Here is a 24,967-nt window from a genome sequence, read left to right on the forward strand (position 1 = left end):
TTTATTTCGGAAAAATACTGTATGTACAGTAAACACTGGGGCTTACAAAACTAAATGTATGGGGGTTGAGACCTATGCTTTACAACTTCTTAGAAAGAATCTTACAAATAAAGATGCTTATACAAAGGTTCTTTGCGGTGATAATATAGAAGAACAATTGTTGGTTTCCCAAAGAACCTTGGGATGCTGAAGGTTCTTTATAGAACCATACAGCCGAATAAAGAACCTTTTAGGAACATCTACGTATGGCACGGAGAAAAGAAAACATTATAAAAACAGTCAGAGAGAAACATAAGTGTGTGTGTGCAGATACCTCCTCGCAGGCTCTGATGACCCGGACGGCTCGCAGCTTGAGTGTCTTGCCCTCAAACATCATGACACAGTTGGGCCGGCAGTCGTGGTTCAGCAGAGACATGCTGTTCAAACATAATACACACGGTGAACCAGGAACTCTTGGACCGCGTGTATCACGGTCACATGCACATTTTTAAATGGATCATAACCGGTCACGTATGGAACAATGTTGTGTAAAAATGAACTGGAATTGCACTTGGGGAAATGTCAAGCTTTAAAAAAAACTCAATTCACTTTTCTAAAAAACGTATGCGTTGTCTGGGAGTTCTGTCAATGTTTAATGGATGAGAGCTGCATTTTTCCAACTATAAAATGAAGATTTGTTTTCTATTTGCTCTTTCAGAGAAAAACCTTTGCTGATTTGACAAACAGACCCAATGGTGCTGGTTTGAGTTCATCCTGTCAAAATACTCACTCGTCAAAGACAAAACCTGTTCAAAGTCCTGGTTTTCATTTGACAGATTTTTATTGTTCCTCTTCATCACACCGCCAATCCCTTACAGTGCACAAACACATTCTCATCAACCCGAATAAATGATGAACTAGGACTGTAAGTGCTAAATAACACAAGACAAATCAGCGATTGCTCGTGAATTAACAAAAGAAACAAGTTGCTAAATTGAGGAAACCGAAGTAAACAAGGCCGACATTTGTGCTCTAGAATGTGATATAATGTAAAACAATGAGGACACAGAACAGACGTGACAGGACGAGAGCAATGAAATGAAAGCAATGTGAGATGGGCGATTTGTTCAGGCACCTTTGGTGAAATAACATTCTTTCTAGATTTGTAGCTCATGCATTATTAAATACAAACATGCATTGACATACATCTGAAGAAAGAATGAAGAGACCATTCCAAAATTTCATTTAATCATCATTTCTAGATGTATTGTGGTCATTTCAGTCTAGTGTCTGTTGAATTTCTACAAAATCAAACCTCAGGAGTGACATAAAGTCATCCAACAGCAATGTGAAAGACTGACAGCATAACAAGACACATGAAAACTGTGATAAAAGTCCAGGTAATCAGTAAAAAAAACATTTTTGAACTTGAAAAATATACTATTTTGACCTGTTTCTCCATTATTCCTTTTCTGAAAATTAATGCAAACATAAACAATATTTTTGTATTTAAAAATTTGCATGACATGTTGTTAGTAGATCACAGAATCAAACAACATAATTTTACTTAAACAATTAGTAAATAAAACAGATGAAATTAATTTCGAAATGGTGGTTTAAGTCTTAGTGTGGCTGTACAAAACAATACTGAATAATAAAATATATATATATATATTGTAGATTAATGATTTGGTAATTTTTAATAAAGTAAAACATTTTGAAGTGCCTACGGTATCTTTTTGTAGACTGCCATCTACCAGTCAAAATATATATATATACTTTTTATTACTGCTTTCTAGCATTGTAAACTGAATGTTTCTATTAAATATAAAGTGTGATTAAAAAGTGTGATCCTTCGTGCTAACTTAAACTTCTGTTTGGTGAGTATTTAAGAGATTAACAGTATTTATCAGAAATCACGTATTTACATTCAAGCATGACAGAACAAACACAGACAATCTAAATCTAGCATGCAAGCTTTTGTATGTGAACAGGAAAACACGCTGTCCTCCTTTTCAAAACTTCTGCTTATGCATCGGAAGTCATTCATAAAAGTTTGAGCAACAAATTGCTGCTGTTGGTCATGGTCTGAGGAAAATCCAACGTACGGTTTCAAATCGGCCCACCCAGCCTACGGTAAACAGACCTTGCTCTCATGAGATAATCTTTCTGCGTCATTATAATTTCTAAGACATCTGCAGACACCGCTTTGATTCGCCTCTCCCTTACATCCGATCCAAAGACGTCGTAAAATCGCGGCCCATATCTAAACAGCAATTTCAGCATCTGCCTTTCTGGTTATGTTTGTCGACTGTAATCCCACCAGCTCATATTCATGAAAGCATAACCCTTCCCATGAATGTTGAATACGAGAGTCGTGCCAGTTTAATGGCCCACACAGGGAGGTTAGTGTCCCTTTAGCTATAAAACTGAGATGTTTTGCTGCTTTTCATACTGAGAGCATTTTCAATAAACCGTAACAATACATTCCCCATGATTAGCCGACAGAAGCGATTGGATTATTAGCAGTGAAATGGTCTCTTGGATGGGCCAACAGTAACAGGGCGATGCTGATAATTGTACTTCACACCCCAGCGCTCCTGATAGAGAACCATTTCTATGGGTTCCGCACCATTTCATTTCCTTTATATCATTCATCTACTGCCACTATATCCCCCCAAAAATTAAATAAATGCAAATCAAACTCTGTTTTTTGCACTGTTTTCATACAACACTTTTTCAATCAATTTTTTGCAATCTTATCATGTTTCATTCCCAATCCTAAATGTCAAAGTAAGTAAACCAGTTCACCTGGATCAAAGTAAACGGCATGCAAGCTTGCAACTGAGAAGACGTTTATAATATTAGTTGAGTCTTAAAGGGACAGTTCACCTATAAATGAAAATCCCCCTCATGACGGTTCAGACCTTTATGGCTTTCTATCTTCAGCAGAACAAACAAAAGAAGATATTTCGAGGAATGTTGGTTATCGAACAACAGCGGTGCTTATTCACCTCTATTGTACAGACAGAAAACCAATGCAAGACAATGGGTACCACTTTGTTCGGTTACCAACATTCTTCTAAATATCTTATTTTGTCTTCTGCAGAAGAAAGAAAGCCGTATAGGTTTGAAATGACAAGAACATTTTTGAGTGAATTACCCCTTTAGACCCTTTTATTTTCAGACAAGCAAGAACAAATGCATTTTCATATCATATAAGCCGTATCGAAAACAGTCATCAATTTAAGCTTTATGAAAGCTGTCGGAAAACTGCTGTTACATTCAAAAGAACATTTGCATACAGACATTCAGCTCAAAGCCGATAGAACACTGTATAAAGAGACACCCTTTGGTCCTTTAATCTCTGCTATTGATTATTCACCCATAAACACGCCTAAGAGCTCTTTTTCCTTACCTGCACGCACACAGACCCAAACTCAATCTTTACATGTGGTTTCTACAGTAAGTAATTGAAGTGAAAATAGATCTGATCAAAGCGGGTTCATACTTGTAGCCCTGAGCACGGAGCAGAGCAGATGAAGAGCAAAAAATAATATAATAGCAGACGAAAATAGTAATATGAGAATATGAAGGACGGTGGGATGGTTTCCTCTCATCTTTAACATTCAACTGTAAATATAATAACTGGTTATTGGTGAGAAGCACAAAACATCAACACAAAGTTTGAACAAAACTCTGTGCTCGAGAGTTTGAGGGAAGTTTTTAACACTTTCAGAATAAAACAAATCTGACACTTTTGCTTTGGTAAATGTATGTATGTAAAGAAACAAATAAAAAGATTTTCACTTTTTATTTGCATCTTGACTGGAAATTACAGTGAACACACTAAAAATAATGGTAAAGTGACCCTTGCTTTGATTTATCTAAAAGTTACAAACTATAAATACAACTTTATATAAATTATTATTTGTGTTAAAATGTAAAAAATGGCACACAATAAATATTTTAATTAAATATGAGATATTAAATTAATAAAATATAATATATTAATATTGAAAGGTTAAAATAAGTATTTTTTTACTCAATACAAAACATAAAAAATTATAAAGAGTAAATAATTTATTTTGTTTTATATTTTCTTTTGGCGAATAATTTTTGGAGGATGTTTCCTTTATTTTTCGTAATGCTGAAAGCTATAAGTTCTGGGAAAATAATATATAAAAGACTATTAATAAGAAAACAATAAAGGTATATTGAACACAGAAGAGAAAAAACATAGATATCTATTAGTTTGGTCACTTTATTTTAAGGTTCAATTCTCAGTACTAATAAACCATTAACTATGACTTTTGCCTCTGTAAATTACTAATTTGTTGCTTAATAATAGTTAGTAAGGTAGATGTTAGGTTTAGGTATTATGTAGGATAAGGGAAGTAGAATATTGTCATGTTGAATATGTGTTTATATATATACTAATAAACCGCCAATATGTTAAAAATAGGCATCTAATAAGCAAAGTCAATAGTAAGAATTGGTCCTTATACTAAAGTGTTACCATTAGTTTTAATAAAATCCACCCCCTGTGACATAACAACCGCCTTTAGAGGAATAAACTCAATTATTCCTCATGTTTCTAAAGTCTGTACTGAGTTGTTAAAGGAAGAAACAAGCAGTCACACACATTCCCAGCTTTCACGGATGATGGTATGCATCCAGTAGGGCGTTTGTAAATCTTTATGGATTTCTGTTGTTGGATTTTGTTAGGTTGCAACACAGCAGACTGCCTGCCAGGGGTTTACTGGAGCTTAGTGTGGGCATCCCAGACAACCGTGTCCAGACTAGGGTGCAATTGTCAGCGTGTAGCGCTGGAGGACGTCTGACAACACAAATCCTCCCACAACCTCCGGACACAACCACAGGGATTAACATAACACTGCTGGTTCACATCCAGAGAGAGAAGAAGTTTGATAATAGCCACAGGTGCAAACGTACACATACCGCATGTGCATCTGCATTAAAGGGACAGTTCACCCAAAAATTTTAATTCTGTTATCATGTATTCATCCTCATGTCATTCCAAACCTGTATGACTTTCTTTCTTCTGTAGAAAGCAAAAGAAGATATTTTGAAAAATCCCGCCCCAATTGACTTCTGTTGTATGGACACAAAACCACTGAGACATTCCTCAAAATATCTACTTTTGTGTTCCACAGAAGAAAGAGTCTCATACAAGAAATAAGGGTGAAAAAATCTTCACAAAATTTGTATTTTTGGGGAACTATCCCTTTAAGCAGAAAAGCTGACAGTGTGCCACAAGTCTTGTATAAAAAAATAACAAAAAAGCAAATATTGTCCGCTATTCATGATAGCTCAACTTAACATCAAACATCTACTGTCTCTTATTATTGGTCCACCAGACAAAAAATCCCAGCCCCTGGGGACTCCCGTCTATGATCTTTAGAAAATGTCACAGAGACAGATCTGAGAAGGGGCGGAAGACTTTTAATAAAGACCTCTATGCTTTAATTTTATTAGGATGTAATTATGGGAAGTATCGCCACATTATGACCCATTCAACCACAGCTCATCTCAAAGTAAAAAATACCACTTGGTGTCAATTGTGGGCACAAAGATTAATTATGAAAGATGTCAGAAAAGATTAAGAGTAATTTAGGAGCAGTTCATCTCAGGTCTCTGCCCCAGGCCCATCACCGGCTTAAAGGAGAAAAGCAGAGTGTGACGGCTCTGGTACACTGACACTCAGGGGCCGTCACGTTTTAATTGCTATTGTCTTCCGCAAACAGAGAACATCATAAGGACAACGGAGGAAGAGATAAAGAGAAAAAACACATGGCAGCACAGTCATTTCTCAACAATTTTTAGACCATCTATTATTTTAATAGGTCATATTTTTATATTTTAATAATAATAATAGCCATAAATGATCAAACCACACAAATAAAAGTATTTAAATCCAATAATAACAATTAAAAAAAAACTTTCTATCCAAACCAACTTAAAAAAAATAAAAATTGGGATGGACCGATATGTGAATTTTGGCCGATAAGCAATAATTCTTTAACATTTTGTTCCTATTATTTACACATTCATAAATACTGTATTTACATCAGCAATGTTTTGCTAATAGCAGTAAGGGAATGATCACAACAGAAAGATTATACTGTACGGCTTTTTAAATGCGAGCAGCGTGCAGATGAAGTAGTTTAACCAGAGGAAATGATTTAAGATTTATCGGCTTTAATATATCGGCATACATTTTTATTATCGGTCGATACCGATAACATTAAAAATGACGAATTATCGGCCCCATAATTTATCGTGCATTCCTAATATAAAAGCAAAGTTATTTGTATTTAAGCCTGTATTTTTCCTCCATTAATCTACATGATTATATATTACAATATATACGTTCAAGTAATATATTCACTGTAACATGCGTAATACAATCAGCAATAACAAGCAGGGATTTCAACTTCATTCGCCATAAGCTTTTCAAGAACTTGTTTATTTCAGCACCATTGCGGTTCCTATTAGAAGTTTTTAAACCCACACCATCATCTCAATGGATTAGCTGCTAGTGTAACAAACACACTAACAAAGCAATTTGCAGAGGAAATCCCCTCTATTTATGTGCCACAATGTGTCTAGGCAAGTTATAATGTTGTCACATTGAAATCCAAATGTCTGTTTATGTGTAATTATTCCCATTTCTGGAGCAGATTGTCCTTTAACTCCTCTGTATATGAATATGAGCTTCCCTCCGGCGCATTTAGTGGAGGAGAGAGGAAATCGTTACACGTAATCCAAAATCATGTCACAATCCCTATTTATGACCGCACAACTAATAATACAAACATGTTTTCTGTCACACAGATCTGCCGGGCACATGAAACACAAGCGCTGCTTCAACATACTCTATGGAAGACGAGGCCATTTGGGGGTAATTTAAATCAAAAACAGCAATGCCCGACAATGAATGTACTGTGCTATGAATGCAAATGTAAGACTAGATTTTGGTTCATGAATAACCCATAAAGTTCCACAGGAGGTTGTCATTGATGACTGCTATTTGACCACCCAAGTAAAAGAGCCCACCCTCAAATCTGTCATGCGTGTCTATAGATATAACTTCGACTCCTCATTCAGTTCAAGTGTGTTATACACATTAAAAAAACAAACTAATAATGTTTACAGCATGTTTGGTGTAGTGCAAAGCATGCTGGGATGTTTCACTCACCTGGGATAAAGGCCCACCCCCACATCCTGCAGTTCTCCATCACTGATGCTGAAACAGTTGCAGGTCACCTGTGTTAAAACAAGAAACAAGGTCATAAAACATCCATCTGTCTGTCTGTCTCACACTTGTTTACGTTAAGTATTTTTCAAGCATTTATTTATATCCAGGTAAGCAGTACTGCAGGAAAAACACTCCCTATGCATATTGCGTGTAAGTGACAAATAAAGGACTTAGAATCCAGTGTTCCTGTAGCTCAATAAAAGATCACAGCGTTGGGTCAAAATAGGGACGAACCAAATCGTTGGGTGGTAAATTAACATATGCTGGGTTGTTTCAACCCCAAATTCTGGGTTGTTTTAACCCATTGTCAAATAGAATCATTTTCTGGGTTAACTTAAACCAGCGATTAGCTACGTCCATTTCTGACCCAATGGCGGGTTAAAAATATCCCGTAATAAGGTCATGGATATGATCTCCGGGGAACATATGCTGATGTACACATTAACTTCATTATAAATCACATAGGGAAGGCATCTGCCAAATACATAATTGTACATAAATAATCTTACTCTTAATCATGATTCCAAGCATATGCAAACATAGAATATAAAATCAATTGTCGGATCACTTTCAGCTAAACTTCTCCAAAACGCTTAAGCTGTTGTTCATTTGTATTTTAAAGAACAAATAATGTGAAGTAACAATGCATTTTTTGCAAGTCCAAATTGAAATCATAACTGGTTTGATTTGACCAGATCCCAGATGTTGACTATCAGTCTCCACATGGGTCTTTAGAGAACACAAGGGACTTGTTCTGCGAGCTCTGCATGTTTCTTTGGTTGCTGGCTGGCTGTCTGATGGCCGCGGGGACGATACAGAACTGAGGCTGGACTGAGTCCATCTACCAGAGAGATGAGGGTAAATGCGTCTGGAACGAGTCATGGCGAATTAAAGTGAGAAAGGATGAGACAGGAATCTGATGGGATTTTAAAAAAACTTTACAAAACAAATGATTGACGTAAGTGGAGGAAGAGAATCAAACACGTGCAGTTGCTATAACACTGTGAGTGTGTGTGTGGTGTTGACTGCAGTGTGTGAGGCAGAGAGAGACATCATTACTAGATGATTATTTATTAACACTGAGAAAATTTATCCTTAATATATATTTATTGATGTGTTTGAGAGAAGATCTGATACACAATATGTGACAACCATAATTATGAGGATAACGTTCGCCTTGAATTTATGTCTAAATGTTTGACAGAATCAAAACCCTGAATTCAATTTTGTTTCATTATACATACATATTTATATATAAATAAAACAAAATTTTAACGAGAAAACATTGGCCGAGCATATCAATGAATTCAACCTTTAAGGTTTTTCAGATTGCTTCAATACGGTGCTTAAATATTGACAATGTGTTCATGTTGGATCAATTATTCGTTGAATAAGAACAAACTATTAAAACCATTGAGGCTGCAGCATAACATTGATCTCTTAAAGCACAATGACCAAGAGTTCGACCCAAACACCATAAACACCAACTGAGAGCTGCAAACTCGGTCGACTCAAACTTACGAAAACACAGTCGGGCACAAGAACAGTTTTTTCACATTCCATCTCCACCTTGAAAAGTAAGCACAACCATCACTACATACCCAATGTGCAATATTCTCTAATGCAATAACCTAATAAACTAGGGTTATAAAAAATAATATAAATTCATTATATAATAAAGTGCAATTCCAAAATAGCGCAGATGGGAGTGGAAATTTCAGCAGGTGATTTACTAGCAAGGCACACAGATGTAATATCTCATTTCCATATTGACCAAAAAAGTCTACAAAGAGCAGCGCAAATAAGCAAGCGGTTTAAGAATTTTTGGCCGTTAAAGCAACACTTTGTAGTTTTTCGACCTTGAAAAAATGTCTCAAAAATGATTTCAGCGGTAGAACAACTCCTAAATGGACAAATTCTACTGTCGCTGCTACCTGAGCAGCCTCCCTAGAGGCTAAAACCCCAACCTGTTAGTTCTGTGTTGGGGTCGGTTCACACAGCCCATCCCCTGCCTGTGGAAAAGTGTAATATGGTTCTCAAACAACGTTTCGGAATTGGCCGGTTCCATCAGCTTAGTAAACGAATTCAGGTGTATTGCGCGGTCCACGGGGAAACTTTTACAGCAAAATTATATATAACAATGGTAACAATTGCGCTTATCAACCACACGGGGGAACCTGTGAGCAAAAGTTATATAGTGTCGCTTTAAATAATGCTGCAAATACCAGTGCAATGACAAGCCCAAACCTTAGTAAATCGCGTTGCGAGATTCATTTATTTATATTAATACTCTCCACCAGTAAAGTTTGCGTCTGAAGAGAAAACTCTTACAAATGCATAGGCTATGCAACAAGGTCAGCTGCGAAAGCAGTCGTGTCCATGCCTCTTCATCACTAATTTACACTTCGTGTCTTCAGTAAAATATCAACAGTATTTGTTTTTACGCAAAAAGAGGCGTTTGCGTCGCAGCAAGCGGTTTGTAAATCTGACTCAAAGTACTTCGTATGCACGTCTTCAAATAACCCTCCCACTTACATCTTATGTTTATAACCTCAATTTTCTTTTTTAATCTAACTATAGTGAGCTCATTTCTCACTTAGACTTGACAAATTAATTCTCACTTCTTACAATGAAAACAAAGGAACAAAACGAATGAAATAATTAACAGACAATTAAAAAGAAACAGCCAGGAAGGAGCCTTCACTGATGTTGCCTTTATATTTATCTCTGAAAACATATTTCTGGCACATGTCCAGGCAATTAATGGCTAATATACTGTAGGTGTGGAGCTCCTGTGAAGACTGGAAGCTCTTCATGTGGCGCCATCGCTGAGTCTTTCATGTGGGCTGCGTGAGATGGGTATCAAAAGGTGAGACTGAGCGACTGCGTGGCCTTGGTCTGCCTGACGACAGCCTGAAGTGTGTGTTTGGAGGTTTGGAGGCGTCTCACTCATGTCTCCAAAATACAACCACCATTCTAGGGTAATATTCTCTGTAGTACATAATCAGGCCTCTGGTCCCGCTCCAGGGGGGACATCTTTTAAGATTTGTTCTTAAAAGTCTTCCATCGCAGACTTTGACAAATCTGTGCACAGTGTGAGACCTTCTTCTGAAACTCAACACGAGACATTTTCTCAAGAGAATACCTGATACGTAATATGTGAAAACCATATGTGGATAAAGTTTAAAGTTTGCCTTTCATTTACGTCTAAATGTTTGACAAAATCAAAACGCTGAATTCTTGTCAGACTTCTGACAGTAATCCTGCAGGAGGTACAGAAACGCTCTGATCTCTGGAAATACACGGCCCGCTTCTTTTTCTCTATAAAGCGAACGCAGAATAAACCTCCTGTTGTAAAGCAAAACCAGAGACATGCTTTGAATACGTCCGCTAACATTGTCACTTCATCCTTCAAATGTTGTTTTGTGCATTCTAACAATGAAAAAGCACGTAACGCAGGACAAACAGGCTGTTGCGCTTTAAACACGAGCTAAAAAATAAACATGGACTTTATGAAATAGATGATGTGGGATAAACACTGTAAGTCAATATGAGAATATCCAGACCCACATGCGGCTTCGAGCAGATGTGAACTAACCTCTGACTCGAGGAAAAACACAAACACTGGATTCATTTACTCTGGCAAACAGAGAATGGCGCAACAGACCGCCACAATAAAAGATTGTTATACATTAGAATGCACATTTCTGACCAGAGAAAGAAACAGATGAGAATTGTATGGAAATAGTAAAGGTTGAATCGCACGAAAAAATATTTTTTTAGCAATTTTGTGATATGCTTTTATTTGTTTTTATTTTTTTTCTATCTTGCTATATAAAATTAATCTTTTTTGTTTTTGTTTTTGTTTACTATTATCATTTTAGAGCTTTCCCGAGGTAACATTTCAATTTTAACAGATTTTTTTGTAAACTAAAATGCAAAACGGATTTGTGGGGGAATATATAGTTTAACAGGTTAACAATGTTTAAAGATTAATAAGCGTCATCTGCAATGCATTCGGATTTAATTAAACCATAAAATTTGAATATACACTTTAGTATTTACTATAGTATTAAGTTTCATAGGATCTGCTTGCCTGGACAGCAGTTAACTTTCCCTCTGTGTTTGTTTATCGGTCTGGCTGGTGTCTAATAATATAACTATTTATATTTTAATTCAATAATGTTAATATTAATTAATATTATACTTTTATTGTATAATTATTGTAATAAATAAAGTTTGTTGAATTTTGTTGAATGGGTCCTGTAGTTCCTAAATTCAAAATATTCTATCTACATTCTATTATAACCTACAGGCATTATATTATTTGTGAATGTTTACTGGAAATTAAGGGCAGCCCATGAACGCACGCGTGCGCCATAACGTAAGTTTGTGTTGTTGCTTTGAAACTATCAATAGTAAACTGTAGTAAATGTATACATTATACTTTCATATTTATGGTACGGATTAAAAACACTATAGTATATAGAAAGTTTACTGCTGTTCACTATAGACAATATTAAACTCGATCATTTTTCCATTGGGAAAAATCTAAATATGTCGGATTACATGGATATTCTTTACAAACAACATCACTACATTTTGTTAGATCTGTGCTTAAAACAAAAAAAATATTTGCCAAAGGATTTGTTGTTTAACTGGCCCTGGTGTTACTGTAAAAATAAAAGACAAATATAAAATAATGTTTGCAGTGTACTGTATATGTGGGAACAGGTTTACAGAATACCACATACTGTCTAGAACAAAGCAGGTATCCGTAATCTTCTACATGGTTTGGTTTCTCAATAGGACGGCGTTCCACTGACACAACACAAACTCCACTGCAGACCTGTTATCTAACAGTGTGAATCACTCATTCCATGTTTCCCGCCAGCCCGTGCCATCTGCACAAGCAACACCTCGAACAAACTCAATAAAGTTGCCTTTGAACTTTTGTTTAGGATTTCTGGCAGAGCTTGACCAATTTATAGCTTTTACAAAGTGAAACAAAATGTGCCTAGTAGATAAACACAGATGAACTTCGGTACATCCAGAAAATTGGCAGCTATAAGTCATTGGTCAGACTCATCCCTTTCACATCTGCACTGAAAACCAATCAAAATGTAAAACAGCCCGGCTCATTTGCATACCAGCAAACCATGTTAAAAACCAAAACTCGTATGACTTTCTTGTGTAGAACATATAAATAATGTCATGCAGCTCTCTGACATAGAATTAAAAAATACACTAACCAGAATTGTTAAAAAGCAGCTTAAAATATCAAAATACGCTCTTATATACTGTATATATATAAATATATAGTATTAGACAATCATTGGACCATTACTGTCATCTAAAAAAATGCCAACCACACCACAGACACGCAACACAAAACATTGCACCAAACGCTCCCGGGCAGCAACCAGAACTCTGTCAGAGCTCATCCAAAATAGATTCTCCCAGTGAAAAATAACAGTGAACATATTTGTCTAAAATGTCGTTTTATAGCTCTGAAAGCCCTTGTTTAAAATCAGAAAAGAAAGGATGAAAAGAAAACAAAGGGCGGACGGCATCGCCGACAATAGCACGATTGTCTCCTCTCGCACCACTTTCATCCACTCGCCTAGCCGTCTCATCAAGACACCTGCTTTCAGGTGGGATCAAAGCAGGTAGTTTCATCACAATGGCAGAATCCAGGGGAGACAGATAGCCGGTCTTGAGAAGGCTTTAGAGCCCTGCCACTCAATATAATAAATAGGTTTCTACTCTCGCCCGTCCCTCCCGTTAGATCTGCAAGGTCTCTCTGCAGCTCACCGACCTGAGAGTGTTTTCGAGAAAGATTCTGACACACCAGGTCTCAGAGAGAATATCTTTAATCAAACGCTGTCTCTTCTTACGGCTGGAGGTACGTGCAGGAAAATCTATACATTTGTAGCCTTTGGGGAGACATTGGGTTTCTGACTTGAACTCATTTTTCTTCAGACGTTGTTGGGAGAAAATGAAATGGTGTCACTGAGGAACAAATCAGTTTCTTCTATACAAAACTATATACACAAGGGTCTGGGGATCCTTAATGTTGATTTTAAATCGTGCATACAAACATCTGCAGGCATCATCGACCTCTCATTTAATGCAGGAGAGATCCACACGATTGCAATACCTAACGTTTGTATAAAGGCTTTTCCATCTCTAAGTCCATTAGGCAGCGCACCTACTATTAAATTACCTGGAAATTACAAGAAAGCAACAAATTGAATGTCAATAGTGAATAGCAAGGTATGCATCATTCTCCTCCAAAGATCCGCAGCCCTGGAGAAGCACTCATGCACACCATCCGCATCTGCGGTTGAGACCGGTAAGCTTGCAGGATGCATAACACCCTTGGCCAACCACTGTAGCGCCGAGAGCAAATCTTTTATAAGAGCAACTAGGCAGAGTGTGATGAGTTCATTACAGAAGGCCATTAGTGTTTATTTACAGTGTCGAGACTGCGGGGAGAGGTTTTCTCATATCTCTTTTAGGAGTACAGGGCGGTCTGCCAAACACTCTAATGCAGCTTTTGAATGGAAACAGAGTTGGTTGGTTCATAACATTTAAGGCTGGTCTACCAGAGGGAGGATTTGAGCATTCAGTAAGAAGATGAGGAACAGGCTTTATTATCTCACTGACTCATCCCTCGTACACAGAAACACTACAGTAAGAATTTTACAGATGGGAAATTTAGGGAGTTTAGCCATTAAAATGTTACAGGTTTAATAGAAAAATTATGTAGATAAGCTACAAGTATCTTTTAAGACTGTTATCCCTTAAGGGCTGTCAGGGAATAATATAATGTAACGTAACGTCATATAAAGTTATTGTATGGCTAATTGTTATACAATGCAATTGAACGTAACAAAATATAATATTATTAGTATCTTAAGAGTGCTTAATGCAATCATGAAACGCTGTCAGGTAAAAATATATTATAGAAATGTAATGCATTTCAATAAAAAGTAATGAAACTTTACTCTTTGTCAGCATTATTGTTATATTATTAATATTAAAATATAATAATGCAAGTATCTTTAGGGTTAAATAATGCTTAATACAATAATGAAAAGACCATGCAGGGTTATAAATTATTAATGTAATATAATGTATAGTAATTGAATATTACTCTTTGTATAAATTTCTTGATATATACCATCATTTAATATAATAAAACATAATATTACAAGTTTCTTTTAAGGTTGAATAATGCTTTATCCACTAATAGAAAGACCCAGGGGTGCCAATTAATGAAACAATGTAATATTACAATAAAATAAAATGTAAAACAAATAAAAAATAAATGAATAATTAAAATTAAAGAATAATTAAAATAAACAATACAATTACATCAACGCATTTGGAAGACATGTTCTTCCAAAACAATGTTATTCCATAAAACACCAGAAACAATCATAACGTAATGTAATGGAAAATGAAATTGGTCAAGCTCTTAAACCGTTCACACACAGACAAAGTTCATTTACTAAGCGGGTGGTGATTTGCTGAATGAATCAGTCAGTCTGTGCTAAAGAGCGTGTGTGTGTTTGTTTGTGTGTTCGTCTCAGTGTGAGAGCGAGTGAGAAACAGCAGGCTGTTTTCACATGATGGCATATCCACCTGTCTGCTCTGACATCTGAGGGGCCGTGACATCCGTAGCCCACGGCGACAGGACCTGAACTCACGCAGTCACCGTGTGAAGCAACAAGCTAAAAACTAGCAAAATCCATCTTTAACAGAGCTCAAATCATACAAGACCACAACTCACATTATACACTGCTGGCTGACCTTTACCATTGTAAGATACTTCTGTGAAATTGGCTTTGTGGTATTTCCACCACTGTAAAAAAAACCCTGCATGAGCTCTAAGCGCCTGTGGTACAGCGATGCTATCAGACATGATGTTATTTTGATATATACCATGACACAAGGTGATCATGTACCAAGGTGCATCAAATGATACAGTAGATCAGGGGTATTTAAATAAAGTTCAAAGAGGTCCTTTCTTTATTTTTTCTTCCAAACGGGGGTCCAGACAACATGTTATTTGAAAATAACAAATTATAAATATTTAATCAATGTAGCCCACATGGATATATTTATATAAAATATATATTTTATCAGGCTGTTTGTTATATACTTTGACATCCACTTATGAAGTCTGATAATTAATATTGGTAAATAAAAAGGCTGCTGACAACATACAGACAACAAAAGTAATTTAACAATTAAAATGCTCTCATAATAACCAGAAATCAAAGTTACTTACTAAATAAGCTTTCCATGCCATTCATGCCAGAACTACTTCTATCTTTAAATAATTACAAAATGTGAACCTGCTTGTGAAAACCGAGCAAGTTTTTGCACTTTTTTCTACACAAATTTATTCTACAGAAAGAATATTTGGTGAAAATATATAACAACACAATCTTCAATATTGACTGAATAGTGTCATTTAAAGATTGAAATCTGAGTAAAACTAATGCTAGATTAATGTTCACAAATGTTTACATGCTAATCAATAATGCTAATGCTAAATGTAGATAAAAACGTAATAAAATATCACAAATCTGGTCGAAAAGGTTGGAGACCTACAGCAACAGTAAACCGACTGACAGATACAAATACTTTAAAGTTGCTGCATTTTGTTTACTGTTGTGTGTCCATTTCCCACTTTTGCGACTGCACGACAGTTGTTAAAACGTATTTTCTGCGTTTTATACTGCGCGTCTTTGGCGGGAGAGAAACAGCGCGAGGGAAGTGGAAACGGTTCAAATGAAGCGCGTTTGGTAACGATATAAGGGGATATAGCGGTAAAATATCAGTTACATAAATTGTCGATGACTTAAGATAAAAGCGTCTGCCAAATGAGCATAAAGAACATACTGAAGATGTTCTTATCCATAAAAGTCCTAACAGGAATGGTATAGAGAAGAGTTCATCTATATTAATTGTAATTTGTTGTAAACATAACACAGGTCTATGGTGTGTGCTCATTTAGATGACTAAACTGTGTGTGTGTACCAACCCTCAAGATCACAGAGCTGAACCTTCCACCTCACCATCTGTGCCCTGCACTCCTGCCCCTCAAATAATGACAGACCCCCAATGTTTATGTGCCGTGTGGAAATATGTATTCACTCTAAATAAAGAGCCGCTGTCACTCATGCGTTATCAGTGATGTGAAACAAACAGTCTGGGGAACAAATTACATCCACAGCAGGTTGCAAGTGGAAAGAGGGGATATCCACATCCTCACAAAAAGATCATTTGCATTCAAACTTCCCCTGGATGAGATCAAGTCAAAACCGTGTGTTTAGAATAAAGCTCTACAGACACTTATAGTCATACCTCTAGCGGTACAGTATGCATTTCTTGTAAATAAATGTCCTGGATATCCTTTCACGTATAATCTTTATTCTATAAACACGAGAATGTATGGTGTATACCACAGATAAACCCCAAACAGATGCCATCCATATCTCATGATAACTCATGACGCAAAGACCTTACACACTCCCCACATTCTTGCTTTACTATACATTAGGTCCTAAAAAGTCAGATTTTCCTTTTTAAACATTTTTGCAAAGGTGTACGTCAGACCATAAGCATCTCTCGGTTCCGTTTGTACAGAACTATATTTTATATAACAATTCATCCATTTAGAGCCAGTTGTTGAAAATTTGTATTAAACATATTTCAGGGAAAGTGTTGAAGGTGAACAAGCCTTTTTAATTCATTTCTATGGAAGGTGAGCATCAAATTCTTGAGGTGGATTGTGGGATTGACATTGTGTTGGTTTTCTTCTGATTCACACTGAGCTTCATTTTCTGTCCGAGGACATTTTTAAAACAGTAAGACGGGCATTCAAAACATGAATTCCTGTCTTAAAGTATTTTAGTATAGCAGACTGATTCGGAAAAAAAAACATCTTTTGTAAAATAAACAACTGGAAAATTACTTTCTACATGCGACGTGACATTTCACACACGTTCCCATTTACACTTTGTAAGACAGTCGAGAGTTATTCATTTCTTTCTCAAATGTGAAATCGTGTTCTCATTGCTCAGCTCATTAAAAACGTCATGTCTGTAAATAACTCTTCAATAACATATTTATCTGCCAGCCTTCTCAGTGGCTATAGTAGGTATATATAAATCAATATTCAGCCAAGCAGCACTGTCGTTGAATAAAAACATTTTCTAGTATCAGTCTAACACCGGCTTATGTGTTGTGGTGGTGTTATTTAGTTTAAAAAAAGCTATATTCATTTGAAGCACTATAATACATTGACAATATCACCATAAACATTCAAGGCAGTGATTTTACAGGTTATGCCCTATAATCATCAGAAACTGACGTACATTTAAATCTATTCACAACATTATCTCACACAGGCAGGCATATCCGTGTCTGCAGGGCTCTGGGATCCACTTACAGCTACTAAGATTATAGCCGCAGATTTTAAAGTACACTTACTACGCAGGACTCGGCCAGAGCACATGAAATATAAATCAGACATTTTTGAGTCAGTACATTGTGAAATGTTTCATTCAGCCCGAGATGAAGCTCAGGGCATGTGGAAAGAGTAATAAATCAGTTAAACGTTCTCAAGAAGCTCCAGGAAATATGGCCCACATTCTGCTGAAGTGTCTGACGGTGATGTGTGACAGCACTTGCCTTAAGTCAAATAGTGCTCCAATCCGGGTTGACCTCGTATGTTCTCCTGGTATACTTTCACTTACATTTATAATGTATGTGCACCTGAATATGAGAGATGTGACACAAATCTCAGATTTTCTTGTCCTGAATGCACTAACAGAGATGTTAGACTGTGAGTCTATCGTACAGATTAGTGTATTCTCCTTTTTGTGTTTTCCAGAATTGCACATTTAACTTTATTATTAAATTACTTTGCTATTATCTTTACTGAAAATACTTGGAAATACATTTAAAATAAAATAAAAAATGATAAAATGAATATAGAAATCACTTGGATTGTATAATGTATATTAATCCCTGCACACGCAGGACAATATTCTTTTTTATATTCTGCTATTATATTTTATTTTTATTCAGATTTCAGTTGTTAATCTCTATGCAGATTCATATTTCTATTTAAATCCCACTCCTAGTATTTTTTATTCATACTTTTTTTAGTAATTCTATTCTTTTGTTGTTTAATAACTCATTTTCAATTCTATTCCATTCCATTCTATTATTGAACTGTCTAGAGAATTTTACAACGCATTGGTAAATGTGTACCTGACGAAAATAAATTGAGATGAAATTAATTCAATTTAATTTAAAATAGAATTGACCATATCTCAAACCTACAAGAACGGAATTTACCCATCACCAACCACACAGCAAAGCCCTGAACACATCCAAGCGCAGGCGTGTTTTGCTTTGACAGACACCTATCAGATTTCCTATATATTGTAAAAGATCACCCTCTGGTTGCTAAATTAAACCTTAATATATTACAAATTGATGTGCGTTGTCATGGTGACAACTGCAAAACTGTTGCATTGTGATGCACGATACTGAAAATGTCCTCTAACAGCAAGTAATATTTGACATTGAAGTATACAGTCTACAGTATGTGACATTATTGGATGCCTTTAGAAACGGCAGCTCATATCTAATAAACGCTGTTGTACTGCACGCAGGGAGTTTATGCCCGGAGCAAACGCACAAGAGCTCATTTCTCAGCGGATATACTGGATCTGATGTGTCCTCCAAAAGATAATAACTGTCAGAAAGCTCACGAGGTCGCACACAAACATCAACTTTTTGGATTTGTACACATACATGTAAACTGTTCACATCACAATGTGTACAAGCTCAATTGTACAAGTATAATTGCTTTATTATTTTAAGTGATTTATTCTTTTATTGATTTGATTATGAAGTTTCTTGCATTCTTCTCATTTCTGTAAAGCTGCGTAGCAACAATGCTGTAAATGCGCAATAGGAGCAAATCTGAACCGGAATAAATATATGACCGTTTGCATACTTTTTTGTTGTGATGTCGTAACAAACCTCTAAAAAAGTAAAGCACTTTGCATGCGCATGTTAGTACACGGGAGCAACGAATATCAAACAAACCGTTCGCTTGCTCTATATGCACTTCCACCCGTGATTGACAGCTCTAGTTCAGAGTCACCTCTCCCACGCATCGGCAGCGTGGGAATAAAGGCTGTTTTTATGAAAAGCACACAGCATAAAATCCATGTGCCATCCCTGGAGCTCAAGGCCAAATTCTGTCCCGTCTTCATGATGGAATCCTGAACTTGGATTGAACTTGAGATATTAAAGAGGACAGCCGGTGACATCCCTCAGCACCATCAAACCTGCCAACACGACTCACTGGAGAAGTGATCTGATGAACTCTGCCCGAAATAACATCCTGGCTGTTGGTCATGAGGTAATGGGTGAGAAACTTTTACTTCCTGTGGAACAGTGTGGAAACGGAACTACACAAATTCAACAAGCGTCTGATGACTCGATGTCACTTAATGCACTAGCGAGCTGAGGAAAGAGTTAAATACGTATATAAAAAACACAAGTGAAAACCTTCTAAAAAGCTTACCTCTTCAAATGAGGTTCAATAACACGCTCAAGGACTGCGCTCAGATTTTAATACGTCCCAAACTTTCATATTGTTCTGCTTTTGATGAACATTTTCGTATTGAAAGCGTTGAATGCAGTATAAAGATTGTGACTTTAAGTGCAAAAACACTTAAACAACTCAATTCAAAATTCACATTTACGCATCTGGAAGATTTGGAACTTTTATCCAAAGCGATTTACATTGGATTGTACTGCACATTTTTGTTTCTGACTATGTGAAATCCCCTCGGATCGAACCCATGACCTTTGCGTTACCAGCGCCATGCTCTTACCACTGAGCAACAGGAAAAGCATTGAATGAATCAGTCTTCCAGAAATGTACCGTGTACAAATGAACTAGAGTCTCATCAACACGTGTAAGCGCCTAGACCAAGCTCTAATAGTTATTTTCTGGCTTTTTATTGGATAAGACAGTTGAGAGATCACAAGGCATCATAAATTTGGAGAGAGGGAAGCACCGGACTGATTTCATCAAGGATGAGACAGAAAGAGCCTCGGCGACTGAACTGGATATATCAAGAGCACTAAATAGGGCACTAGACCATCTTATCACCAGTATGACAGGCCTGATGAACAGATTTCAGTGGAACGGAGAGGCTTTGATCAGATAAACTTTATCTCCGCCAGACAGCAGAGAGAGAGATGTGTGTGTGTGTAGGCACTCGACCAACACAGATGGTGTTGTCCAAAGTGCAGCAATTAGATTCAGTTTCTGGATAAAGCCTCTTTCTTACCAAAACAACTGAAACAAAGATGACATATTATGACATATTAGGGAGTGTTTTAGTAGACTAAGGTAAGCATCCCTTTTAATATTGCTCATGCACTATGAATAAGTGTTGATTTGTTATCTTTCTAAACTTACAGTGATCCCTCAACAGGGAACAAAACTAGGCAAGAAACCCCCTACACTTACATTGAAAGACAGGTGAGTTAACATGTCCCTTTAACTAATTCCTTAAGAATCTTGTAGGTTTTCATCAGCATCATAACATTAATACTGTTAATGGCGTACATATGATCTGTGGAAATTTACGAAACCCCCCACAGCACCTTTCATTGACCAAAACTGAATGTTGCGATGACTGATGCATAGAAACAGATTCATCTGACAACTATCAATCATGTACACACCAGCGTGCCAATGCGGGTCTCATGGCAACAGGAGGAAATGACAGACATGTAGCTAAATGTCAATGGTCATACACCAACATTCACACAACACATTAATAAAGAGAAACCCAATCTCACATCTGTCCCCAGGAGGGTCTTGGAGAATCTGTCTATCAAACTCGCAGTCTCTCTATATATATATGATAGTCTTTATAGTATGTGTCAGTTTGTCCTTGTTGTGCATTTGATTAATAAAGTCACAAATGTACATACAATAGGTAGTCAACCAGAATGCCTGTATACAGCTGCGGAAAACATTTAAAGACCATTTTTCAAAAATCATTTTTGTTTTTTCTATATGTACTATTAATAGGTATGTGTTTAGGTAAAACAATCATTTTTGTTTCATTCTGTGAACTACTAACAACATTTCACCCAAATGTCTCACAAAAATATTGTTTTTATTTTCATTTAATTCTAGAAAAAGAAAACCGGAGAAGCAGGTCAAAAGAAAAGAAAAGATGCTTTGTATTTTTTCAGACCTCAAATACTGCAATAAAACAAGTTCATTATCACCATAAAGCAACACAACAGTTATATTTCTACATGTATTTAGGGAAAGGTAAACAAATATTTGTGTAATTGTGATTACACATTTTTATCAGTTTTCATGTGTCATATTGTCAGTCTTTCACATTGCTGTTGGATGACTTTATTTAACTCCTGAGGTTTGATATTGTTAGAAACTGGACTGACAACAATACATCTAGAAATACTGATTAAATAAATAAAATAATTACGCAGCTATACTGTATATGGTTAGTAAATGGATGAACTGTTCATGTGTCCTATAGTGTGACAGCAAAATGTAGTAAAAAACTGAATCTATCTAATGAAATTTTATATTGTAAATGTAATTATAAATAATATATATTATCAGTTTGTTTTCTCATTTTTGCTGTCACACCATAAGACACCGTTTATTTGTCAACAACCCATATATTTATATTCTATGAACAACTGCAGTGTTTAAGTTAGGAGCATAAATGCAACTTTTGCATATTTTATTGTATTTATTCATGATGCTGCCCGCTTTGCTCTTTAACTGTCAGTGTTTTATTGTAAATACTGTGTGTTTGCTTTTTATTTTAAACAACCTAGGGCCAGGTCAAAACTGTTGCGTTTGGTGACAGATTGTCGAACAAAATTATAATAAATTCAAGACACATGTAGGCAAAAATATACAAACAACACTGTTAAAAAAAACTAGCAGCTGTGCAGGGTTAACCTGACATCCCTCTGTTCTCATTCAGGTGAACTGACACAGCATTAATGTTTTGCATGTGTGCCAGGTCCTGACAACATCCCGGCTTACCCGTCTGCACTCATGACTGGGCGACGAACGTACCAGATAGCCACATCGGCCCTGGCGAGCCCTCTCACAATGGGCTAAAAAAACAGCCGCATACCCCGGGTCATCACTAATCCACAGAGAAAACTATGGAGTCAGGCGCTCAGTTAAAAAGCACAAAAGCATGTGAGTTGACTAAAAAGGTAAAAAGGTTTTTAGGCAGCTTTTAAAACGTCTGCACGCGAAAGTTAGCAGGAATGCAACCTGCCCAAATGCTCCTCCGGGACGTTGGCGCTCATAAAGATCTTCCCCTCCGACTGGCGGGTTGAAAAGAAGCGAGGGTAAATTTGCTCAGACTATGGATCAGGAAGATTAGTTGTGAAATGTCCGCTATGTTGAATTCGAAAGAAGAGGTCTTTGACTGCATATCGAGGCCCGCTTGACAAACCACATTCAGGTCCAATTCCACCTGCCAGGAGCTGAGATATTATTGGCAGGGAGTTAAAACACGTGCTTGTAGTCTCGCTTTCTTGACATGAGCAGGCATTAAACTGCTGTTAAAGTGTGTCTGCGGTGCTATGGAGGTAAACCGCTTTGCTGATAATGAACCTGCTCCGCTGCCACACCAGACGGCGCTGACGTCGATGGATGTCTGCCAGAAGAAAATGTTTGTGTGGTTTGGAAAGAGAGACGCAACATCACGCCTGCCTGTCTGTCTGTACCCGTATCTTCACATTAGAAGAACCACGCCGACAGAGCTTCAAACCTGCATGCAACGGGGTCACTTCTCCCGAAACTTAAAGTCTCAAAACAGAAAACATGAAGTTAAGAGCCAGAAAGTTAAGAGAAGGCCGCTATCTTCTCGTTGATGATGCGGTGCTTATCTTGACCCAGTTTGCTGCTGGGGGAGAAACGGTTTGGTGTATTTGTGTTTACATAACCTCTGCCACCTCAGTCCATATATACTGTATACAGTATAAATATAAATGTCACAATCATATCTTAATGCAATAAAAATTGTGGTTACATATGTGTCATGGTAGCTATTAATTCATGGTTTTAATACCACAAAAAATATACATTAAACTAGAAATGTTGCCTTAGCAGTAAACTAAAATAAGTTTAGGTGAGACACTAAAAAGAGTATTAACAGATACAAATACATTTATAGCAATAAAACAAACAAATAAATTAAATAAATCAATTAAATTAAATTTATATTAACATGACAACTGAAAACGAAACTATAAGGCTCCAGATCCAGCGAGGCAGTTTTACTCGGTGGACACAGTCTCTAATAACTATAAATGAGAGGGGTGTGCTTAATTGTCATGAAAATAATATTTGCACCTCATGATCACACATAATTGCTCATTCATTCAAGGATTAATATGTTTCATTTGTGCTCGCAGAAGTCTACAAAACAGTCCGTTTAAACAATCACAGATCTCAAAATACAGTCTCAACAATGTTGATAAACATCCACTGAGAATATCTGTTAGGTGCTCAGGCTCCACAAACTTTTATATGATTATGAAAACTTTAATGAGCTTCAGTAATAGTCCCAGAAGCATGAGGGACGGCACTGTTAACTCCACAGAGATCTGCAGACTCCAAAAATCTATTAGGAACGTTCTTGTGAAGGATTTCAACCCCTGTGGTGTATAAAACCTTCAGACGCATAATCTAATATATATTTTATGTTCAGCTCTGTCTCAGTATTCTTATGTTGGATGTGACGTGCAGTAGAAAGTATCTATAAAATATACCGAAAATAAATTTGCTTCTGTAAATTGCAATTAGTTGACATGAAAGGGATTGCTTTGAGATTGATCTGGACTGTTGGAAACTGGTCTTTAAAGATTTAATTCCAACAAAAAAATTTTTTATAGCTATATGATTATTATTACAGTAAAATAATGATAAATTGTATACTGTATTAATTCTGAATGATGACTCCGATTGGTTAATGATTAATTTGTAAAAAGTTTAATTGGATTGATATATTTGTAGTATTAAATCAATAAATGAATAAATAAGCAAGCTGATTTACTTGAAAACAAATTAATAAAATATAAAACTCTATTTTAAATAAATACATAGATAAACAAGCTGATTAACTAAAAACAAAATGGAAAAAATTTAAAATAATAATATTAAATAAGCAAACCTATTATTTATCCCTTTGGCAACAATAAGGTTTCGTTTATTATTATTATTATTGCTAACATAAATGTTAGTATCATCACACTTAGTTAATGTTTCTGGTGCATTGGCTATGAAAACAGATACAACTTCTGATTTAAAAAGCACAGTTACAAAAAAACATTGGTCTAAATGCTGTAGAAGAATGTTAACAAACAAACGTTATTGTAAAGTATTAAACGCTTTTTCATTGTTACACTGTGAAGAAAATGTTGAAAACGATATCCTTTAATACAATAAAACTGTTGCCTCAGCAGAAACCCAGTGTCTGCATTGAAAACATTGACATTTGATGTTATTTGTTTCTCAAAAGCGAAGCAGGTTGTTTTCTCTAATGCAGCATCTCAAATGAGATCACGGCTGGTGTGGCA

At 36.3% G+C, this 24,967-nt stretch overlaps 1 protein-coding gene across 1 annotated transcript in view; it reads right to left on the reverse strand.

Moving 5' to 3' along the window:
• The window catches only part of smyd3 (SET and MYND domain containing 3), a 115,074-nt gene that overhangs the window by 24,105 nt on the left and 66,002 nt on the right, over positions 1-24,967 (reverse strand). Inside the window, exons 6-7 of the mRNA XM_056768784.1 lie at positions 7,202-7,269; positions 314-416 (exon numbers count right to left, since the gene is read on the reverse strand). Coding sequence (XP_056624762.1) covers positions 314-416; positions 7,202-7,269 — 171 coding nt within the window. The remainder of the gene's footprint in view (positions 1-313; positions 417-7,201; positions 7,270-24,967) is intronic.

Source organism: Triplophysa dalaica, chromosome 15, assembly GCF_015846415.1.
Source record: "Triplophysa dalaica isolate WHDGS20190420 chromosome 15, ASM1584641v1, whole genome shotgun sequence".
NCBI classification, from domain to species: domain Eukaryota; kingdom Metazoa; phylum Chordata; class Actinopteri; order Cypriniformes; family Nemacheilidae; genus Triplophysa; species Triplophysa dalaica.